Source organism: Fringilla coelebs, assembly GCF_963513975.1.
Source record: "Fringilla coelebs genome assembly, chromosome: 6".
Classification (NCBI taxonomy): Eukaryota; Metazoa; Chordata; class Aves; order Passeriformes; family Fringillidae; genus Fringilla; species Fringilla coelebs.
The window spans coordinates 22,186,101-22,208,891 of record NC_140034.1 but is presented as its reverse complement, the minus strand read 5'-3'; the positions used below and the strand labels follow the sequence as shown (position 1 = coordinate 22,208,891).

General features: G+C 52.6%; 1 protein-coding gene across 1 annotated transcript; it reads left to right on the top strand.

Annotated features, from left to right (window-relative positions):
• Positions 1-8,341: 8,341 nt before the first annotated feature.
• TMEM63C (transmembrane protein 63C) lies at positions 8,342-19,660 on the top strand (the record flags this gene model as incomplete). The annotated part of the gene is made up of 22 exons (XM_084207871.1): positions 8,342-8,539; positions 8,893-8,972; positions 10,091-10,178; positions 11,943-11,980; positions 12,401-12,543; positions 12,849-12,900; positions 13,340-13,448; positions 13,889-13,962; positions 14,060-14,140; positions 14,277-14,397; positions 14,513-14,646; positions 14,865-14,987; positions 15,500-15,653; positions 16,195-16,301; positions 17,092-17,178; positions 17,711-17,776; positions 17,901-18,063; positions 18,287-18,392; positions 18,593-18,760; positions 19,032-19,147; positions 19,295-19,366; positions 19,448-19,660. The coding sequence occupies 22 exons, from the start codon at positions 8,342-8,344 to the stop codon at positions 19,658-19,660; spliced, it is 2,493 nt and encodes an 830-aa protein (XP_084063997.1).
• Positions 19,661-22,791: the final 3,131 nt, after the last annotated feature.

The window sequence follows — 22,791 nt, the reverse complement described above, 5'->3', positions numbered from 1 at the left end:
TCCTCTGTGTGAGTGCTGTAAGCTGGGTGGCAGTAGAAGCAATCTGCCTGTAATTGCCTGACAACCCACCACAGTTGTAGCCTTGCTAAAAGCCATCTTCCTTGGTCTTCAATGCCAAATGGAGCTGCCTCTGCAAAGTGAGCTGTGCATGGGGGCACATGCTGTGGTCTTGGAGCTGGCAGGCAGTAAGGAAGCCAGAGATACCCTTTGCAGGAAAATTCAAGCCCTTCTCAAGGTCTGGCTGCTGCCATGTTCTTCAGTCACATAGGCAGCAGGGGCTGGGGGTTGTTCTCATCTGCATCTATCATTATTAATTGCAAGTGCAAGAGTTGCTCTGGAGACTCTGAACATATGCAGCAGCCCAGTTTGGGGCAGGGATCTGATGGCACCAGGGTGTCTTTTTACTGTTTTCCTGAAATACTGTGTTTCTGAATGGATGTGTGTGCACATGTGTAGGTTAACTGAGAACGCTGGGATGGTACCCTTCCCCTTTCCCACACGTGAGCTACCTGGGTCTCCATTCCCTGAAGTCAACTCTGGTTTTGTCATGGTATCATACAAAAGTTTGGGTTGAAAAGGATCTTTAAATGGCTTCTAGTCCAATGCCCCTGCAATGAGCATGGACGTCTTCAACTTGAAGAGATTGCCCACGGCCCTGTCCAACCTGACCTTGAATGTTTACAGGGATGGGGCATCTGCCACCTATGTGGGCAACTTGTACCAATGTATCACCATTCTCAACTTAGAAAATTTCTTTCTTATATCTAGTCTGCATCTACCCTCTTTTAGCTTAAAACTATGTCACTACAAGGTGTATTAAAAAGCCTGTTCCCATCTTTATTATAAGGTCCCTTTTCCTCTGTCTCTGCTCCCAGCCGTCACCTTCCAGTAGCACCCTGCTCTCTGCTTGGGTTGGTCCTGGTCCAGGTAATCCTTTGTCCTGAGGAGTGTTGATTTAAGTTTTATCAGAGGACAAAGGGTGCGTGATTCTCTGGGGAGCTTGCAGCCCCATTAGCTCATGTTTGCTTGGTGCACTGCACACACAAAGTGTGGTGTGAGGGGCTCTGTGCACAGCGGGAAAGTGAAATGAAAACCAAATATGGGTTAGAGCCAACCTGCACTGGCAGCTTAGTCAAATGTGGCAAAAATGGCTGGGGGTGGAATAAATAAATTCCGCTCCGATTCTTCCTTCCCAATCTCAGTGTGCTGGCTCCAGCAGCCGCTGGCTTGCACATGTGTGGAGGAGGCTGCAGAAACGCTGCTCCCTGCACAGCATCTCCCACGCACTGGCCCAAACAAATCTCCCTGGCTGTAAATCTCACCGTAAGCACTGTTTGCTCATGGTTGCCTGGGGTTTGGCTTTATTCTGCCAAGGAGCACTGCAGCAAGTCAGCGTTGGTCTGCTCGGTCCACAGCATACCTGCAGGAGAAGGGGTTTATGCAGGTGGCTGTTTGGAAGGCCACAACCATTGTCCTGCAGACCATCCCAAGGGACTGGGATGCTTTCTCATTCAAAAACTTCACGGAACTTAGTATGTCTAAGTGCCAAAAACCCGCCCTGCGTCATGGTGGTGAGGAAGAAGGGGAGGGCAGGGAGCTGTGGATGGTGCGGCAGCCACCACAGGGGCACGTAGCAGGGGAGGGGTATGTATTGGTTTCAGGTGAGTCCCTGGGGCAGCATGACCCTGCACAAGGTTTCCTGAAGGTAGTGGCAACCTGCCAATCCTAACTGCAGAAAAACTTGATTAGCTCCCCAAAATGGGGTCAATCTTAGACTCCGTGTGCATTATGTTACTTAGTTTTTATGTTATTTAGTTTAGAACAGTGTTGGCAAGGCAGATTGGGAATGGTGAAGCATTGGGGGTAGTTGCAGCAGTGCCAAAGGCAGGCTCACCGCTGAGGGGAAGGACCTAGCTGTGAAGTTTGCACCCCCAGAGCCTGGGTGGGCTCATGGGTTGGCTCTTTCCCCAGCCTTCCTGGCCTGGCTGGCAGTGAGCCTGGCTTTGTACTCCTCAGTGAGAGAGCAGTGCCAGAACTTATTGATAGGAAAGATGAAGTTTATCTGTACCATTTTAAAGCAGTTTTTTCTTAAGCAGTCATGCACTCAGATTCACTTTCTCATTGAGTGGTGGGTATGTGTGCAAGATGGAGTAGAAACAATGAAACATGAGTCCTCGTGACCTTTCCAAGTAATCATATCTTCATTGGCAATGACAAAATTAATATATGAGTAGGTGTTTTTTACCTGTTGGGGGTCTTCTGTTGCTGTAAAGTGGTCCTTTGCCTCCAAACCTTACTAACCCAGCCTCCATAGCCCACAAGCCATTGTATGAACCTTCTTGTTTGAAAGATGCGTCTGATTTGCAACAGGCTAACAGAACAGGCTGGTGTATGTCCATGTCTTGCTGGTGATAGGATGGAGTCTTCTGCTGGAGGGTTGTCTGTCTTGTATCCTGACAAAGTGTGAGCACAGCATTCACACCAGTGTCAATGAGCCCTGCCCAGGCATGCTGCTGCCCCACAGGTGCTCCCCTCACAGACCATGAGCAGCCAAATCCTCTCTTTGCTTTTTGGATCTCAAGGCCATTAATCTTAAGAGGGAAGTTTGAAAGGAGAGCTAGGGAGGAATGCCTTGGGCCTCTGTGGGGTTTTGAAGGCCTGTGTCTCTGGTCTCATCCCCTCTGTGCTCATACCCCTTGGGGACACATGTGGCCTATGGTGTGCCTGTTCTCCCATGCACCAAGCTACAAGAACAGAGAGGTCACCATGCCCTGTGGTGCCAAAACTGCCGGGGTGTGTGCTGAGCTCAGTGCAGGCTGTTGATGAGCCTTTTCCCTGAAGTCCTGAGGTACTTGGTTAGCCATGCTGAGTAAGTGGCAGTGGCTCAGGTTTCCTGCTCTCCCTGTCACTGCAGTCCTCCAAGGTCGGTCACTGCAGTCCTGCAGAGTGGGATGCTGGAGGTTTCCTGCCTGCCTGGTCCTGTGCACACCAGGGCATGAACCTGATCTCCCTGTTACAGCAGTCCTTGATTTTCCCTTCCATAGCCCAGCTACAATCTACTTGTAATGGAAGAAGGATGTAGAGGCAGTCAGGTAGCACAGATGTTTGTTTTGTAGGTCTGGGTCCTCAGCCTGGCTTTTCTGTGTGGCCACGCACAGAAACACTCCACCAACAGCCCCATGCCCTGGCTGCCCTCTGGCCAGCCAAAGTCAGTTATCCCACCTGTTCCAGAGTAGGATGCTAAGGCTGGATGAGCGTAGGCATGCTGGGAAACCCAGCTTAGTCATCTCAATGCTCCCAAGACTGTTTTGATGTTTTGCTACTCCAGCTGTCCGTGAATCCCCCAGCAAATGAGTTTGCTGGCAGGATGCTTCAAGGGAAAGGCAAATTATGAAAAATTGCATTTGCCTAAAAGACATGCCTTATTTTTAATTGGAAATTTGATTCTCTAGATTAGTGCCCACCCAACCGGAGAGAAGAAACATATGCTGATGTATCAACAAAACAAAGAGGGCACTGAATATTCAAGGCAAAGCTTACACACACTGAAAATGCTTCATAGAAATTATCGAGCAAGTCAGTTTCAGTGGCAAATCTCATGCATTCACTTGCATTCACAGGCCACAAAGAGGAAAAGAATTGCTCTACATGTTTCCTGACTTTTTTTCTGACCCTGTTTTAGTATCTTCCCTCTAAGACCTATAATGGATAGACCATATATCAAAATTTCTGCCTTTATATTATTGCTTCATTTTCCCACCTGCGATCCTGTACATCCCCTGTGTTTCTTGACTAGTCCATTGCTGTTACTTCTCCAGGACAGTGGCTGCTCTGAAGGGCATCTGTCTGTGGTTGGCATCTAGAGGCCCTGCCTCATACACAGCTAATGGGAAGCTGTCCTGACATCTTCTGGAGGTGACACCCATCCAGCTCTGTTATCCACAACAGTATTTGTTCCTTTGGCCCATAAAGATTGGGAAAAGCACAATGGCAGTGGCATAGCAGTGAGCAGGAACTGGTTTGGTGATGCTGTGGGTTTTGTTGACTCTTTCAGATACTATTGCAAAGTGCCTTCAATTGAATATTTCAAAATGCTGAATTTTCTCATTTGTGTGATGTGGAAATTTAGCTTAGGCATTTCAACAATAACTTTAAGTGTGACCTGCAGTGTCCCTGTAATTTTTCATTCTGTGTACCAAAAAACTTACCTCTCCAACCAGAGGGAGTTTGAACATGTTCTATAGGTCTGAGTTTAAGCTGTTCTTGGGGCATGTGAGCAGAAATCTCCTCTCACTGTTTCTGCTGCATGCTCTTCCTAGAACATATACATGATTTACTTTTAGCTGGTTGCCCCCAGTAGTTATTTTAATGGTAACATTGCAGCTATATAATTTGCATAAGCTTTTCTGAGAGCAGCACCATAAAAGGTGAGACTAGCTGGAACAAATGATCTAGAAAAGTAGTGATTTGGGTATTTAGAGGAGAGTTTCTTTGGCTATCTGGTGATGAAAGGAGCAGCAAAAGGGCATGAGAGTGGCTTGAGATCAGGTTCAGAGGAGCTGTGATATACTGCAAAATCTGTGTTTACAGCCTGAGCATGAAGGCTCCTTTGAACTCCTTTGGAGTTGGAGGTGCTTAAGAGAGAGGGGACAGAACTGGACTGGGTCTTCAAGTATCTTCTGGTCCTGAAATTTGTCTGTGCAGTCTGGCATTGTATGGGCAGTGCTGTGTGGAGATAAACGAGCTGGTTGGACTGGAAGGGTGAAGGCTTGCATTTGGGAGCTTTCTGGGCAGGAGAGCTGGGAGCAGGGGATACTAACACCATCTCCAGGAGGAACCATTGCTTTTGGCCACCAAGAGCAAAATATCTGATATGGGAAAGAAAGGGATAGCAACAAGGACTTGATAGAGAAACCCAACTTGTACAGATCCCTGTGAAAATCCCCCTCACCCTGCCATCCCTGACAGGATGTTCCTCCTACAAGCGTGAAGCTGGTGCCTAGAAACGAGCTGCAGGCTCTTATTCCTGTGTAGTGGAGTGGTGGTGATGGAGGAAGGACTCTGAAGTTGCTGAGGGTCTCCTTGTTTGTTTGCTGATGGTCTAACAGCTCCCTCGGTCAGTGACATACTCTCCTTGTTAACAAAAAGGCAGTGAATTATTTAGCAGCTGAAAATGCCAGATGGCAGTGGCGCTGCTGCTTACAGGAGGAGGGGAGAGAGAGAGAGACATGCACATGGTGAGGAACAGATTGAGAGCATTGCCATAGCAAAGAGCAGACCCTGGCTAGAGGTCCTGGCGGCCCAGGTGACAAGCAGGAGGCAGGCAAGCCAGAGCAAACAGCTGCTGCTTGCCCGAGTAGCCCACTCACTTCTTATAGGTCTCTTCTAGAGGTCCCTTGTCAGGGGTCATTACCCTGATGGGACCATGCTGGCCCTTGAAGTACAGGACTGCCAGCCATGGCTGGGAGACAGGCTGTGAATGAAGGCACTGCAGGGAGGCTTTGCCAGCCCATCCATCCACCTGTGGGGTGGAAGTATCAGCCCCAAGTCTACTGGGATGCCCTTTGGAGAAGTATCAGCATATCTCAAGTGACCTGGCTGTTCTTTTGAGAGTCACACTAATGTTCAGCTGTTCTCACCTGGGCAATGATGTCTCCAGTCATCATAGTCTGGACAGATGGATGTGTATATGTGTATATGTGTATATGGATAGGGACCTCCCAGGAGAGCTGAAGATGCAGCATGGGCAGGTCTGTAGCAGACACTGAAGCCTATGGCTCAGGTGACATTGCATCATATGCACAGGAAAAGGGACTGCCTCATGTCTGCATGTCCTGGGGAACTTGATGCCTGTAGCTCAGCAGCTTCTGACACTCCTTCAAGAAATCTATGCAGGTAGTCAGATGCCAGCCTAATATTGTAGTGGGGTGAGACTTAAGCTCTTCTGGGTTCATAGCCTTGGTCCAATCATCCCAGCCACTGTAAGGCTTCTAGTAGAGATTTTTCTTTGGGCTTTGGGATGGAATTTATGCTTCAGAAATGAAGAAAATAGCAGGTCACCTCTTTTTTTTCCCCTTTTTTTTTTGTTTTATTTCTGTTTTCTTTTTTTTTTCTTTTTTTTTTTCTTTCTTTTTTTTCTTTTTTTTCTTTTTTCTTTTCTCTTTTTTTTTTTTTTTGGGGGGGTCAACTCTTGCATTTGAAAATCTTCCTCAGTTTTTTATTTCCCTGGATGAGGAGATCAAGGAGAGTCAGTCTCTCAGGCATGTAACTTCAGGTATGTCAGCTCCTGCACCAGCACTCCTGTCCTGCTCACTCTGGTCAGCTGAGGGTTGAGGGTGTCTGGGCTCCTCATGAACTTTAGGACAGGACTAATCTCCTTCTCATGAACTTTAAGGCTGACTCCTCAAGCAGCAAACTGCAAGGTCTAAGAGAGAGAGGCTGAGGCCACAGCCATGCATATAAAATCAGGTGCTACTGTAGTTCCTCATCTATCACACTGACACAGCACAAGTAAATGTTTCCCAACAAGAGCAAATCTGTGTAGAGTTTAGGAATATCCCCTTTCTAAGCCAAGTCATTTTCTGTGTGCTGTCTCTGAGCTCCCCAAGGACCTCTCAATTAGGTTTCCTTTGGTGTTGAAGATTTGATCTTGTTTGGTCTCGGTGACAAAAACCATAAACACTTTGTGTCTTCACATCCCTGGAGGTCCCATCTGTCTTTGTTTGCATTCTCCTCCTCTGCTTAATCAAACCATGGGTCCTGCTTCTCTTCCTCCACCCTGTTCATGTGGGCTTTGAGCAGCCTCCAGCAGGGACTACCTGGTGCTGGGTGACTGCAGGGGCTGTAGCAGGGTCTCAGTTGTGGCTGGAATATAGATGAAAAGGAAGGAGAGGAATGAATGCTCAGTGGCTTGAATGCAAAGCTCCCAGGAGTACATGTTGTAAACCACTCTTGAGTTTTCACACATCCTTTGCACTGGTCACAGTGTACTGACTTCAATATATTGTGCCCATCATGTCTGCAGGGCAAGGCACTTACATAGCTCCTTATAAACTTCGGCAGGCCTGAAAATGTTCTTGTGAGGTGCACAAGTTCCTGAGAATAGGGATGTAGAATAATTGTGGTTGGAAGGGCCCCCTTGGAGGTCATCTGATAAAAGCCCTTGCTCAGGACCAGGCCAGCTTCAAAAATATATTTGGCTGCTCAAGGCCTCTAAAAACTGAATCGTCTCACCACAGACAGCTGTTCTTCTCTGAAGGCCATGCAGCTCTTCAGGCATGAGAAGCAGCTGGCTAAAGGTGTTGAGGGTGACTCCAAAGCACAGAGGCGGAACAGGCACATGAGGACAAGAGACTCTGGCCCCTTGTCCCCACTCCATGTTTGTTAGTGTTTGCTGTGCTGGTTCCCTCTCCTCATCTTTGAATGGTGAGTGCGGCAGCCATTTGGTACTGTCCTGTGGCATCCCCATGAGTAACAGACTGCCATGCTGGCTGTGGTAGTGTGCCTGTTCTCAGGGGTTCCAGGCACTGCAGGTTTGGAGAGGATCCTCTCCTACCTAAAGCATGGTGGTAGGAAAGGTTTTGGAAAAAAGCCACGGTGTTGGCCATTAATGGCCTTTAAGTGTCTCCTGCCAGTGAGGACTGTAACTTATGGTATCAGCTCCTGGGGAAGGTGGCAGGAAGCCTGACACTTAGGGTTTTGAGAAGCTAACTCTTCTGAAGAGATCAAGATACCTTGGGAGGAGCAATTCTACTTAGGTGGAAAGATAAAGGGGAAGTCTTTAACTCCTGAGTCACACAGATCATGGTGCTGGAGGAGGACAGCAGGCTCAGGGATATTCCATAGGAAATAGATACCTGGCTGTGGGGAGAGAAGCAAGTGCAGCCCCAGCAGCCCAGTTGTCAATATTATCACTTCTGGTTTTTTCAGAAATTCAAACAAATGCTTCAGCTTCTCATTCCTGCCTGCTGACAACACCAAGGTGGCCATGACTCAACCCATCTTCCAGGACTGAGGAGCAGAGGTAGTGAGAGACCTGTCTCAGGTATGACAGAGACAACCAAATAGCGTGGGGTTTAATGGGGTGGAGAAAGGACAGGAAGCAGCTGTGAGATTTCTTCAGCAACACTCTCTGCTTGTATCCAACAACCTGTCCCTGAAAGACACTGGGACTGGGGAAGCTCTGAGATCACCAGCCACTCCTCTCCCCTCTCTACCCTTAGTGAGCTCTTCAGACCTTGATGGAAGAGACCTGGAAGAGCCATGGCCCCTTTTCAAATAAAGGCTTCTCCATCCACACTCCTGCCTCTGTGTTGCAGGGTGGGACCTCACAACCATGTCTATGGAAAGCACGTACTCGACGGAGCCAGCCCCGGATGGTGCTGGCCTCACCTCGCTGGACATGCTCATCTTCCTGGACGCCCCGGTGAACAGCACGGAGGAGCAGTGCTTCAGCGCCCGCTCCCGCAGCACGGTCCTGGAGGGGCTGCCCTTTGGTGGCGTGCCCACCGTGCTCGCCATCAACTTCATCCTCTGGCTGGTGAGCAGGCCAGCAGGGTGCCATTTCAATGCACTCACATGCACTGGCAGCCACACACAAGTGCAGCCTGTGCAACGGTGCACCTGGCAAACCGGGGAACAGGGATCAGTGCACTGGTGCACCTGGCTGACGGGGGAACAGGGGTGAGTGCAGAGGTCCAAGGGCTTTGCCCACATCATGGTGGGCAGCAAAGGACACTTGGGCAGCAGTGGTGAGATCATGGAGCAGGAACAGTTTGGGGTAAGAGTTTTGCACGAGCTTGGGCTCATGAGTGAGAAAGCACAAAGGAGATATGAGAGGATCCCATGGGGTGAGACCTTGCAGCAAAACACTTCTCTTTCTTCTCCTTCCAGCTTCTTCTTCTGGTCTTCTCATGTCTTCGGAAAGCGGCTTGGGACTACGGGCGCCTGGCACTGCTGATGGACAATGACAGGTGAGGAGGATGCAAAGCTGCTGCAGGTGATGGCTCCATTCTCTTCAAGAGGGCTGGAAGGAAGGCCAGCACTATTGCATGACACACAGAGTTCAGCAAATGTTTCTGTCCTTCCTCCCCACTGGGAATGGCTTGGTGCCCCCATTTCCCATGGAGACACAGCCACCATCTGCTGCAGGGAGAGGGAAAGCCCAAGCCAGCTTTCATTCCTTCTAGCATTTGGTGACAGTGTTCTTGGTGCCATTGGGGACACTTTTCTGGGAAGGACAAAGAGCTGTGTTTCAGTGGGGACTGTGCTGCTGCCTCTTCTCCTGCCACTCTCTTGGGATGAACAGGACTGGCTGGTGGAGGGGGCAGAGGGAGACACACAGCAATGACACTGTTCCTCAGGTCACCACAGCAACTTGCTTGGCCCATCGTTTGGGCTAGGTGCAGAATTCCACAAAAATAGCAGTGTTCTGGTAAAAGTAGAGCCCAGACCATATTTCCAGGTGGGCTGTACTACCTACAATAGCTCGCCTGCCAGAGCACAGCTCACCTTGGGCAGCAAAGCATCTTTCTTTGCACAAGCTGGTGCACACAGGAGGGGTCTGTGCAAGGCTGGGCAGCCCACAAGAGTAAGATCTGTTAAAGCCTTTCTTCTGCCTTCTCCCCTCCAATTCCTCTTGGTCTCTGAATCTAGAACTGAGTATGGTGATGAATACGTGATGTTTTCCCTTCACCAATGAGATCAAAGGGCAGTCAAGATTTAAAATGCAAGCTCTGATTAGATTCCTTTTTACTGTAAAACCATTTGAGACATCTCAAAACAGTGGAATAGAAAATACCTGGTTCAACAGTCCCTTGTAATGGAGCTATGGCTCCATCTCCAGGAGCCCATCATGGGTCAGAGCTACAAAGAAGCTGGGGAGAGTTGTTGGTGTGGAGGCAGGAAGATGCAACCCCTTTGTCCCAAGCCCAGAATTAATCACTGTACCAGCCCTAGTGTAGGATGCAGGTGGGGGGGGAGGCATTTCTTGGGCTGCTGTCCTAGGAGGAACTTCTCCAAGGGTTCTTATCCTCTCGTGTCTGCCACTTCTCTTCTGCCTCACCCCTCTGCTCCTCCCCTCACTGCAAAGCCTGACATCGCTTTTCTATGGAGAGCAGAGCGAGAAGGAGAAGTCCCCATCAGAGAGCAGCCCTCTGGATGCCGACAACAAGGATGTGGTGAGTGCCAGTGCCTGTGGCAGTGGGAACCTGGGAACCTGTGCTGGGCTTGTCCCAGCCCAGCTTGTCCTGTTCTTCATCAGAAATCCTGGTCAGAAGTTAAATGTGAGAAATTAAATCTCCTGCTCAACATGCTTCAGCAGTGGGGAATTCCTGGAAGCTGGAGGGGTTTTTGTCCTGGATTCTTTGAGGCATCTGTTTTGAATGGCACTTTGGAGGGGATGCTCCTGTCAGCAAGCATCTCAGAGCTGCCTGGCTCTCCTTGCAGCTGTGTGGATCCAGGATGATGCATGGCCAGAGCCCAGCTGCATGCCTGCAAGGATCTTTCCCACCCCTCAGGATAAAGTCCCCCACACCACATTTCCTCCTCTGCCAGCATGGTGGGGCTTTAAAGTAATCTTCTCTAGCACACCAGGCTTTCCTGGAAGCAAACACAGACTGACACATTTTGCTGCCTTTTTCTTTTTTGGCAGCAAAAGCTCAAAAATCAGTCACTGGTATGACTATGAAAAAATGTTATGACTGATTAAAAAAATCTAGGTAGGAAAGAAGCAAAAGAAACAAAATCCTTGCAGGTGGCAGGAGGCCTGTTTAAAGGCTATGTACCAGATGCTCCAGGCCAATGTATATTGCTCATCAAAAAATGAGAAAGACTATAGGGAAAGCCAGTACACTAAAGAGAAGATTAAAGGAGATTATTAGAAGTAAGAAGACATTCTTTAGAAAGTCAAACTGTTCACAAATGAGGAAAATCTCAACTCTGCCAGGTTAGATGTAAAATACAGTAAGGGGGGAGAAGAGCAGTTTTGAGTAGAAATATGTAGAGAGCATAAAAAGCCCAGAATCACAAAATCACAGAATGGGCAGAGTTGAAAGGAACCAACATGGGTCATCTGGTCCAACCTCCTTGTTCAAGCAGAGTCATCCCAGAGCACATGGCACACAATTATATCTTGAGTATCTCCTGTGAAGGAGACTCCACAACCTCTCTGGGCAATCTGTTACAGTGTGTGGTGCTTTCTTCCAGTCCTCAGGCACCTTTCCTGATCACCACAACCTTTCAGAGATGATCATGAGCTGCCTTGCTGTGGTGTTCACCAGCTCTCTCAGCAGTCATACATGCAACCTCTCAGGGCCCACAGATTGTGGATGTCAGGTCTGCTTAGGTGTTTTCTAACCCAATCCTCCTTCACCGGGGGAATGTCTGAAAACCCATGTGTGTGCACAGTGACAGGGAATAAGCTAGTTAGTGCACAAGAACTTAGGTTATCATGTACCACTCTACAGCAATGCCACCTCAGCACTTGCTAGTGGTAAAAAACTTGAATTCAGCTTCTTCTGCAAATTCTTCTGCCGCCAAAAATATGCACCTGACATCCATCAGGATGGTTGATGTTTGTAGAGAGACTTCCCTGTCCCTTTATACCCCTGCCCCAGCAGATGGTTTTGTTCCCACTCACAGAAATTATCTTGTCACTACTTTCAGGAAGGTCACATGGTCTCTCAGGGCTTGAAGAGAGGTTGTGCTCAGCTTCCCAACAGCTCTTTGGAGTGTGTTTTCCTTGCTTCTCCTGAGGCAGCTGCCTTTGCCATTGGGTTGAGCATTACTGAGCTGCCTTGGGCACTGCCTCCATTTGCTCAACCCCCTGGCCATAGGCACTGCACCACCTCTGTGTGTTTCCCCAGCGTGTGTTGTGACCCGGTCCCTCACCAGGGAGGTGGGGGTGGTTGCCCTTGTCTCATCCTGACTCGTTTTCCTTCTAGGGATTCTGTTCCTGGCTCCTTTCTATCTACCAGATGAAGTAAGTGTGTGTGCTTGGCATTATGGTCTTGCCCCACCGCTACCCACCCATGGAAAGCTGGTGCCCACGGGTGGTGGCCCATCACGAGGAGGTGCTGGGAGCAGCAGCAGAGGAGAGCCCTCTTAAAACATCCTCTCTGAAGAGGCAGCAGAGAGCTCACTTCTGCATTTCCTCATGGCCCCTAGATCCTGTCCCAGAGAAAAGGGCTTCAACTTCTCCTGATAGGAACCAATTCTGTAATGAGATGCAATTGGAGGGCTGCTTGGGTCCCTCATTCTCTCTGTGTTCAAATCTTTTGTGCCACTCTCAGGATGTCATGAGTTGGTGTGTGTTGTGGGAGACTGGAGCAAGCCAGTGTCCCCATGACAGGAGGTGGTGGGGAGGAACCAGCAGCACTGACCCCCACCTGCCTCTCTCCAGGGATGAGGAGATTCAGAGCAAGTGTGGGATCGATGCCACCACCTACCTCTCCTTCCAGCGGCACCTGCTGGTCCTGCTGATGCTGGTTTGCGTGCTCTCTGTGGCTGTCATCCTGCCCGTCAACTTCTCAGGGGACCTCCTGGGTAGGTGCTTCCTTAGTCACAGGATGACTCAGGGGTGCCATGCAAGCTTCCAAGCCTTTGGGCAAGAATTGTGCTCTGGAAAAGAAGGCAAAAAAATCCTCTCTCAGAATCCCCCATGTGAGCAGGAGCTCACCATCAGCTGGGTGACAGAGGAACATAAAAGGCTGGGAAATTCAGGGCAGTGGGGACTTGGGGACCTGGGAGATGGAAAAGAAGGGACCAAAGACCATAGCCAATAACTGCAATATGGACATACACACTGCACTGGGTTCCTTTAACCTTCTGCTTCTCCTCTTCCTCTGCAGGACACAATCCTACCCACTTCGGCCGGACAACCATCGCCAACATCCCAACTCAGTAGGTGCTCCCACAGGCAGGGGGCTGTGTGTGCTGCTGCTGTGGCCATCACTGCTGGGAGCACCTAGGCACAGAACTCACCACAGCCCTGTGCTGGGGACAGGGACAGGTCCATGTGAGCAGCACACGACTCACGCTGGCTCTCCTGTCTCTCTGTACTACATGAGTACAGTCAGGGCAGCCAAGCTAGTGGCACTGCTCTTGCACCCCACTGCTGGCAGAAGTGCTCTTGGGGATGTTGTGTGGCCTCATTTCTATAGTATCTCAGTCAACAGCCTGGGTGCTGCCCCCCTAGTTCCTGGGGTGAGTGTCTGACAGCTGGCACAGGGAGGTCCTGATGGGTGGAAGGGGTGGCCATGGGTGAGATGCTGAGTGCCAGGCTGGTCCCCATGCCACTGCTCACCACAGTGCTCATTGATCCCCACTTCCTGTCTTCCAGAGACCGTCTCCTGTGGCTGCACAGCATCTTTGCCCTAATCTATTTTATCTTCACCATCCTTTGCATGGCTCACCACTCTGTCCACCTGGAATACAGAGAGAATGAGAAGGTGAGAAACTACCCCTCCTCCAACCCTGCCTTGTTCAGTGCTGCTAATGGCCAACTTCTCGCTTTGCACAAATGCTGATCCCAGTAGGTACAGAGGTTTTTAGGAACAGCATGAAGCTGGGCTGGCAGGGAAAGGTGTGGCTGATTTTCACCATCTTCTGGATAAAGTGACAGCCTGGAGGCAAATCTGTCTCTCTTGCTGCCTTGTTTCTTGAGACTGAAGCTCTGCTGTTTACATCTGTCTGGGCTATGGCATTGTCTGGCTGTCCCTCAGGGTTTGAGACTGGGCGTTGAAGAGATCTGTGCTGACTTGCCTTTGGGGTGGCAGCTGGTGCCCCAGCTTGCTGCTGGGTGGACAGGATGGCAGCATTATATCCTGCAGATCCCTGCCCATCTTGCAGATCCATCCTGCCGATCCCTTTTCCTCTTCTCTTCCCCAAGGTTGCCCGGACACTGATGGTTACCCACATCCCCAAGGAGATCACAGACCCTTCACTCATCATCAAGCATTTCCAGTGAGTAGCCATGTGCCACAGCCTTGCTGGGTGAGTGGCAGGCAGGTGGCAGGGACTGTCCCTGGCTCCTGGTGCCACCATGCCCCTGTGCTTGCAGCGAGGCTTATCCCAGCTGCACTGTCACCAATGTCCAGTTCTGTTTTGACGTGCGCAAGCTGATGAAGCTGGATGCAGAGAGGTGAGTGCATTCACATCCATGTTGCCTCTGTGGGAAGGTGTACTGCTCCTGCCCACCACATCAAGGCACCCAGTCTGGGTTTATGTCTGTATGTCTGGTGCTCCCAACATGATCTTTGCTATCGGCTTCCTGGCAGGCGCAAAGCAATGAAGGGGCGGCTTTACTTCACCACCAAGGCACAGAAAGAGGGGAAGATCATGATCAAAACTCACCCTTGCGCCCGCATCTTCTGCTGCCGCTTCTGTGGCTTTGATGAGGTAGGAGGCTGCAGCAGGGCTGCAGGGAGCACATCTGCGCCTTGGGCAAGGCAGAGCATGGCAGCTTGCCCCTACCCCAACCCCGTGCACAGCATGGCCCTGGCTGCTCCCACAGGTGGATGCTGAGCAGTATTATGGGGAGCTGGAGGAGAAGCTCACTGATGAGTTCAACGCGGAGCGCAACCGCATCACACTCAAGCGGCTTGATATGGCCTTCGTCACCTTCCAGGACGAGCGGATGACAGCTGTGTGAGTGCCCCTCATGCACAGGCCATGGGGATGTCCCTCAGCCTGTTGGCCACCACTGCCAGGGAAGTGGGGCACCTTGCCAGCTTTTCCCACCAAAGCCGGGCAATGGATCGGTCTCTTCTATGCCTCTGCCATCTGCGGAGTTGGCTGCCCTGTTAAGGCTGTAGAAAGGGTCTCACAAGAAGTGAGACCTGACCCCTGGCTCCCTCTTCCTGCAGGATTTTGAAGGACTACAGCCGCATCCACTGCCGCAAGCACCCCCAGCAGTCCTCTGTCACCACCGTGGTCAAGTCACACCACTGGGGTGTTCGCTATGCCCCTTCACCCAGTGATATCATCTGGTGAACCCCCACGGCAGAAGGGGAGGGAGGAAGGGGGAACAAGCAGATATGGGGAAGCCCATGTCCATACCTATAAGGAGCCTATGCCCATAGCTATGGGAGCCCATATAGCTGTAGGGAATCTATGTCTGTATCTGTAGGACACTTTCCCAGGGTAATGGGGGCTGAAAATCCCTCCTATTGCCATAGCAGAAGTCAGCAGGGGCAATTGTGGTGATCATCCTGAAGGTGGCAAGGCCCAGTCAGCTGAGATTAGGGACTTTGATTTCTCTGGCCTGATTCCAAAGCCTCCCGGTGGTATGGACCTCCTCTGTGGCTACTCTCTGGTCCAGGGGGCTCTGCATGTGACAGCAAAGCAACGTGGGGAGGGGAAGAGGGTGAGCTCAGGACAATGTCTGCCAGGATGGTTGGTGCAGATAGCAGGAGACAGAGCTTCATGAAGCTATGCTGGGAGGCCCAGGACACAGGGCATTTCCTCCTCATCATGTTCAAGTTGTGTTTTCCTCTTACAGGGAGAATTTATCAGTCCGTGGCACGTCGTGGTGGGTGCGATTCATTCTGCTTAATATCTGCCTGTTCATCCTTCTTTTCTTCCTCACAACGCCAGCCATCATTGTCAACACTATGGACATGTTCAATGTCACACACCCTGTGGAGAGCCTCAAGGTAGTCCCTAACCCATGCCAATTTTCCTGAAAGGTCATAATTTCCAGGCTTACCTGTGACAAGTGGAGGGCACTAGCTCTATACTGTCCTAAGACGAACCATCACTAGGATGGGCATTGTTGAGAATGAGGTTGAGGATGAGGTCATGTCTGTGCTTGCTATCCATCCCCTTCTCCTTGTGTTTCCAGTGGCAGAGCCCTGGGGCAGCACCTGAGTTTGGTGCTGGTGCCTCCATGGAGGCAGGCAGGTTGCTGTCGATTCAAGAAGAAAGGTTTGGAAAGAGCTCAGGAGAGGTCAGGAGCTGCCAGCAGCACAGCCTCTTCTTGCTCATTGACCTGTGAGCTTTTGGGTGGGCACTGGGGCTCAGAACATGGCTGTGGTGCCTTTGGCTGGCCTCAAGTTCTTATTTCCTGAAACAACTGCCCCTGCTCAGGAGGGGATGCTCCAGCCCACCTGCTGTACACACCATTGTGTGCTGTCTCCAGCATGGCTGTGCTGTGGAGGGTTGCTGAGGGGGTGTTTGGCCTCTCTCTTCCTGCAGAACCCCATCATCACCCAGTTTTTCCCCACGCTGCTGCTCTGGGCCTTCTCCGTCTTCCTGCCCTTCCTTGTCTACTACTCAGCATTCTTCGAGTCCCACTGGACAAGGTAATGAGGCTGTCCCCCACAGTCCCCCAGGGCTGCCACAGATGAGAGGAACTGCAGTGGAAGGGGAACCCAACCAGCAGGGAGGCAGGCAGTGAGCAGTAGACCCCCACAGTGGAGCAGAGCCCCCTGGGTGTTTCTCTCCATAGAAGGAGCCTCAAGTCCATGCACAAAGGAGCCATTTGCTTCCCAAAGTCCTCAACGCTTTCAGACTACTGACAAAGTCAGGTGGTTTTAAGAAGGATCTGAAGAAGTTTGTAAGAGGGACGGTGTGGTAGTGGACTGGGAGCAGCAGGGCCATCCCAGGCATGCTTCCAGCTCTCCAAGGCAGAGGTATGGATTCAAGATGCTTAAAGAAGGGGAAACTGCCCAGCTCCTACAATGAGCTCTCTTTGTCTTGACCCTCCATCAGCCCCAAGCCCTGTGCCTCCTCTTACAAGTCTTTGCAGGTGCTTTGTCACCACCTCCCTTCCTTTTTCTTGGGGAAACAGGAAGTTGTAAACTCATACTAGACACCCATCTGCCTCTTGTTGGGTGTCTGTACCAGCAGGGATGGGAGGAGAGGGCAAAGACGAAGGAGATGAGAGACTACAGGAGATTCCTCATGGAGACACACCCTAGCCTGGGGGAGGCTTTGCAAGGCCCCAGTGGATGCACAGACCAAATGCACACAGCTTTGTGAGGACGGGAGTAACTCCTTGGTGAAAAGCAAGACCAAGTCCAGCCCCTCACCCTACCTGCTGCTCTGTCCTGAAAAAGTGCAACATTGTTTTCTTGTTTTCCCTCTCTGCAGGTCAAGTGAAAATCAGATCACCATGCACAAGTGCTTCTTCTTCCTGGTGTTCATGGTTATCATCCTGCCCTCGCTGGGTCTGAGCAGGTACAGACCACCCTGCCATGCTGCTCTCCCTTGCTCCTGAGCTGTCAGGACCACACCTAGGCCCCTCACCTTGGCAATCCAGCCCCAAAGGGCCAAGATCCCATTGCCAGCGAAACACAGCGATTTTTGAGGAGGAAGACATTCCTTTAGCAGTGCTGAGCCATGGTCATGGTCATACATGGTCACAGATGGAAACCTTCCCTGCAGAGGAGTGGAGCAGAGCAGTTCACCAGGCTGCCACAGCTGACCAAGGGGGCTGGTGGCAGTGATCAGCTGCTGCTTGGGTTCAGCAACCCTAAAAGGACCTGGTCAGGTGTCTGCATAGCTCAGCTACAGTAATCCTGGCCATCCAGGAGGCGAGCACACATTCCACAGTGGTCTCGTGTGGCAGGAGAGGCTGCTTTGGTAGTGTAGGGAGCAGAAGGTGTTGCCTGCTCCGGAGAGGGGAAAAAAGCACATGCCTGCTGGGTGTCTCTCACATCACTCTGTAGCTCCTCCTCTGTCTGAGCTGCTCCTCTTCTGTCCCCTCCAGCCTGGACCTGTTTTTCCGCTGGCTCTTCGACACCCACTTTCTGGATGAGGCTGAAATCAAGTTCCAGTGAGTAGCAGGAAGCTCCCAAACTTCCCAGGCAAGCGGGAGCACCTGTTGTCCACCACCATTAGCTCTTGCAGCTCCTGTCCGAGCATTCTCTCACTGTGTCACCTCTCTGTCCCTGGGGCAGGTGCGTTTTCCTCCCAGACAATGGCGCCTTCTTCGTCAACTATGTAGTGACCTCCAGCCTGATTGGGACGGCCATGGAGCTGCTGCGCATCCCAGGCCTCCTCGTCTACACTGCTCGCCTCTGCTTTGCCAAGTCTGAGCCCGAGCGGCTCCATGTCAAGCGGGTATGTGGCTCTGGTCACCCGTGAGCCTTCGAGACCCCCAGCACAGCAGAGATGCACTCACTGGAAACTCAGGCTGTCGTGGTTCTGTGGGGATACTTATGGGGACTTCTTCAGGCCCCTTGGGGGCTAGTGGGGGTGAGGCAGTCCTGTGGGCCAGGGTGCAGAGGCAAGTGTAGGCTTTGCAGTGACAGAGGTGACAATTACACTGTTGGTTGTGCCCCAGAGCCAAGCATACCAGTTCCAGTTTGGACTAGAATACGCCTGGACCTGCTGTATCTTCTCTGTTGTCATGACCTACAGCATCACCTGCCCCATCATCGTCCCCTTTGGTGAGTATGATCCCATGCCCATGATCCCAGCCATGCCAAGAACAGCCTATCCCAGCCACCAGCAGCAGCATGGGAGTGCAGGCTTCCTGCATGGTACAGGAGGGCATGTTTGGGCATCCTTCCCAGGGCCTGTCCTGCTCTCCCTGTGGCCTGGCTGTCCCCACTACCCTCCATCCAAATGGCTCCTCTTGTCCCACCAGGGTTGCTCTACATGCTGCTCAAGCACATGGTTGACCGGTACAACATTTACTACGTGTACATCCCCACCAAACTGAACCAGCGCCTCCATGTCGCTGCCATCAGCCAGGTCGTGGTGGCTCCCATCCTCTGCATGTTCTGGCTGCTCTTCTTCTCCGTCCTGCGCCTTGGTAGGGAGAGCTTGGGGCTGCTGAGGGAGGGTCGTGTCTGATGTTTGGGGGTGACGAGCCACTGGTGTCACCCTTGAGTTAGGCATGGCATGGAGGGTAGCAAGGGGGAAGGTGGTGTGAAGACCTGGAAGATGAAGGAGGTGTCAGCTTGTATTTTGGGAAGGAGGTTGAGAGCTTGTAAAACCCAAAGCAGGCACCATCCTGGGGCTCAGCTGGACATGCAGCAGGTTCTTGGAGGCTTATGTGCTGCCCCAGTGTCTCTGTGCTATAGGTCCCACCCGGCCTGTCACCCTCTTCACCTTTGTGGTCCTCCTTTCCTGCATCATCTTCTCCTTCTTTGGCCTCTGCCTGAAGAAGCTGCAGCCACGGAAACCCTCAAGCTATCAGGTGAGCGCAGCCAGCCACCCGCTCTGTTCTTCACCCCAGTGCATCCCCTTCTGCCCTGCCATGGGGAATCTGAGATAGCACCTGGCTGTCCCTAGCCAAAGCTGGGCCCTCCAAACCATGATTTCCTCACGGCCTCCTTCTCCTCAGATGTCTGACCAGTCTGAGGGCGCCTTCAATGACGTGGAGCGGAGCAGTGTTTCCTCCACCCCTAACTCCAATGTGAGTACCCCTCTGCAGCCCTGCTGTGGCCATCTGCCCTTGCTCCCCTGGGTCCTGATGGCCCGCTGCCCCCTGGGGCAGCTCTTTGTGGCCACTGTCCTGCAGGAGCCTGAGCTGAGCCTGACACCGGCAGCCTCTCCGGCGCACCAGTCCTATGGCACCATGGGCAACCACCTGGAGCCAGCGGAGGATGGGGAGGATGGGGGGCTGCAGAGCTTCGAGACAGAGCTGGAGACCGTGGAGGGCGAGTACAGGAGTGGCCCTGTGATAGAGAGCCAGGCTCGCTACCAGTGAGCATCCCTGCCACAGGCTGAGAACTGACTGTGCTGAGAGCGGAGGATGTGCCGTGGGGCAGGAGGGAGCCTTCCCTGCACTGGTGGGGGCCACCTTGCTAATGGGGTGGGGATGACAATACTGATGTGAGGGAGAGACCCCATTGCATAGGCAGGGGCAGGAGGGTCTGATGGTCCTTCCTGCTGCCTGCACTGGCTGAGCCCCCTAGTGTCCCCCTGTCCCCACCTGCCTCTTCCAGCACACAGTGGGGAAGAGGGTGTGCAGCGGTATAGGGAGAGGGTCTCTCTGACAGGCCATGCTTTTTGGGGCAGGAGGGAGGCCCTGTCCCCTCTGAGAGGAGAAAGCAGCCCAGACAGCCCAGATGAATGTGCCTGCCACCACGCTGTCCTCTGGGTCCTCAGTGGCAGGGGACAGCCACCCGTAACCCTTGCATCTTGCCCCACCCATCCACTGCTCAGGCAGCTGTCCTGCTGCCTCCTCTGCTGCTGGCCTGCAGGCTGCTGCCTGCCCCTGCTTTGCCCATTTCAGCAGGGACTACTGACATGCATGTGCTTTGGTGGAGGAGGTGAATGTCCCTAAATCTGCCACCAGAGCCCCTACATCAGCGCCAACAGCCTGCACCAAGGTAGGCATCAAATGCAAGCCCAGCTCTTCCTTGACCTCCCACCCCATCCCCCATCTTGCTGCACAATGCCTGTGCCCTTGGGCTCTTGAGGAGAAGTGGGAGGTCAAGAGACAAGTGCATTTAATGGCTTCGAGGACAGCTCCTTTTCACTCCTCTTCCCTGGCAGCACCCCATCATGCTCATGTTCTCACTGGGGCTGCCCATGGGACTCAAAATAGCTCTGTCCTAATGCAACAGGACAGGGGGGCAGGTGGAGGCTGGCAGGACCTGGACTTCCAGGTCCTCCTGGTCCAGCACATCCTGCCTGCCTCTCCTTGTCCACAAGCTGCAGCTGTGGGATTCTCCTCAGTAGCCACACTGCCTCTCAAGTGTGAGTCCTGCTGTGATTAGTGTATATGTGCCGTTACCTGCCCAGACAATATCCCTGGAGTTTTCCAGCTCATCCAGAGTAGCTGTGGTGGCCTCTGGGGACAAAGGTTTATCCTCGTTCTCCTCAGCTCCTCTCCCACCATAACCCACCTGGGCATGCTAGCTCCTCACTCAGCCCTGCTTTGGCCTCAGGGCTGATTTTCCTGTCCCTGATTCTCCTGCTAGCTTCAGAGCAACTAGAGTTGCCATCATCCCAGGGCAGTGCAGGGAAGGAAGGGAGGAAGGTGCAGCTCTGCCAGCACCAGGGCTGCTGGCATGCCGAGTGCTGTTGTGTGAAGGCAGATGCTCCGCCATGGCACTGGTTAGCATTAGTAGTGCCACTGGGAGGAGGGGTAATGTGCCAGTTCTGGGCTGGGGGGGAGGTTAGGAGGCAGCCCAGCAGGGAGAGCATTAAGGGGGTCCTTAGGACGTTCCTGTGGGGCTGGTGGATCTCAGCTCAGCCGGCTGGCAGTCCCACGGCCCTCGTCCCACCCACGCTCCTGCATGCTGGGGTGGTGGCTATGGCACACTAGCCGCAAAGTGGTTGCCTCGGGGGAGCCTTGAGCTCAGACACACCCTTCTAATCCCAAAAAGTTTACTGGGGGGTTTGTGGCCTCCTGCCCAGGTGCCCCCATGGCTGCCCACAGCTCAGCTGCTCCCCTCACTGCCTGCTCCAGAGGCAGCCCCAGGCAGGGCACGGGGATGCTGGTGGCCTCTCTGAGGGTAGAAGCAAGTGCCTGCTAGTGGCACTGCGTCCTCGGGAGCTCGGGCTGCTGGTCTGATTGCCCTTGGCTGCCCCACTGTAGGAATGTGCCAGAGGTCTGTACCTTCTCGTGATTTATTGCTATGACCGTGCCTTGAATAAAATGACTTCACCCAGCTGCTGCCTGGCGTCGTCACCCCCATGCGTCTTTCCTGGCACCGCTTTAGGGGGAACCCTTGCCACTGGAGCCTTTTCCCACCTGTGGGCTGCTTTTGACCCTGCCTGGGACATCCTGCAGATGCTTCAGTGGCAAGGAGACTGCTTGGACACATCCGCACCTCCAGACCGCCCACTATGATCCCCATAAAAACAAACCCTGACATGTGAGCAGAAGCAGCAAAGTTTCAGGAGTGGGAGGGCACCTCACTCTGTCCCAGACAGACTGGCACAGCCCTTGGCACCATCCTCCCCATTGGGGGTGGGCTGCAGTCCTGGGACAGTCCTGTGCCTTTCTTGCCCACCTTCTGTCAGCAATCACTCCATTGGCAGAGCTGGCTCAGAACACCACCAAAGGTGCAGATGCTGCTTGAGGGTAGCAGGAGGGTGGTCTGGAGCCCCTCTAGGACCACATCAAGGCTCAGGGGCAGGAGGAACCCAACCCATCTGAGGATGGAGCAGGTGTTCCCAAAGCTGAACTACCCACCAGTAAGTCCCAGGGAAGGGGGTGAACACCATTTAGGAAGTCCTTCTCTAGATTTTGAGAGAACAGTGTTCTTTTCTGCCCTTCTCCCTCCCAAAACACACACTATTTTTACCTGAATTCCTGCTTGAATGATTTGCCTCTGGTTTCAGCAGGTTCTTCCTTTTGGCTTCCCCACAGCTTCCCTGGAATGAGCCCTACCACTCTGGTTTATGGCAAAGGGCAGAAGGCATAGGGAGGGGCTTCCCTTTGGGTGAACACCTGGGAAATTTAAACCCATCACATGCCCCTACAGAGACCTCCCACGGTTTGTAAGGAGCGGTAAACAGAGTTAACTCAGGGCTCTGCTGTGCGGGGGAGCTGGGCAGGAGCTCTGGCTGGGAGCTGTAATTGCCCCTGGCTGCAGCTTCCCCGGGCCTCCCACCGGAGAGCTCGCCAGGACCTGCTGAGGGGTGTCAGCCCCCTCACACTGCGCCTCTGCCTTGAAACCCGCTCAGCATCCCGCTCCCTGAGCGCAGCCTGCACACTCAGGATCCCTCACAGCTGGGCCCTGCAATGGCATGGAGTCTCCCACTGTGCCAGCTGCTGGCAGGCACTGATGGGAGTGGGAGCTGTGGCAAACCTCCCTGCTGGCAAAGATGGGAGTGCTGCTGGAGGCTGCCATGCTGGCCCTTCCCTCCAGGGCCAGGTTTGGG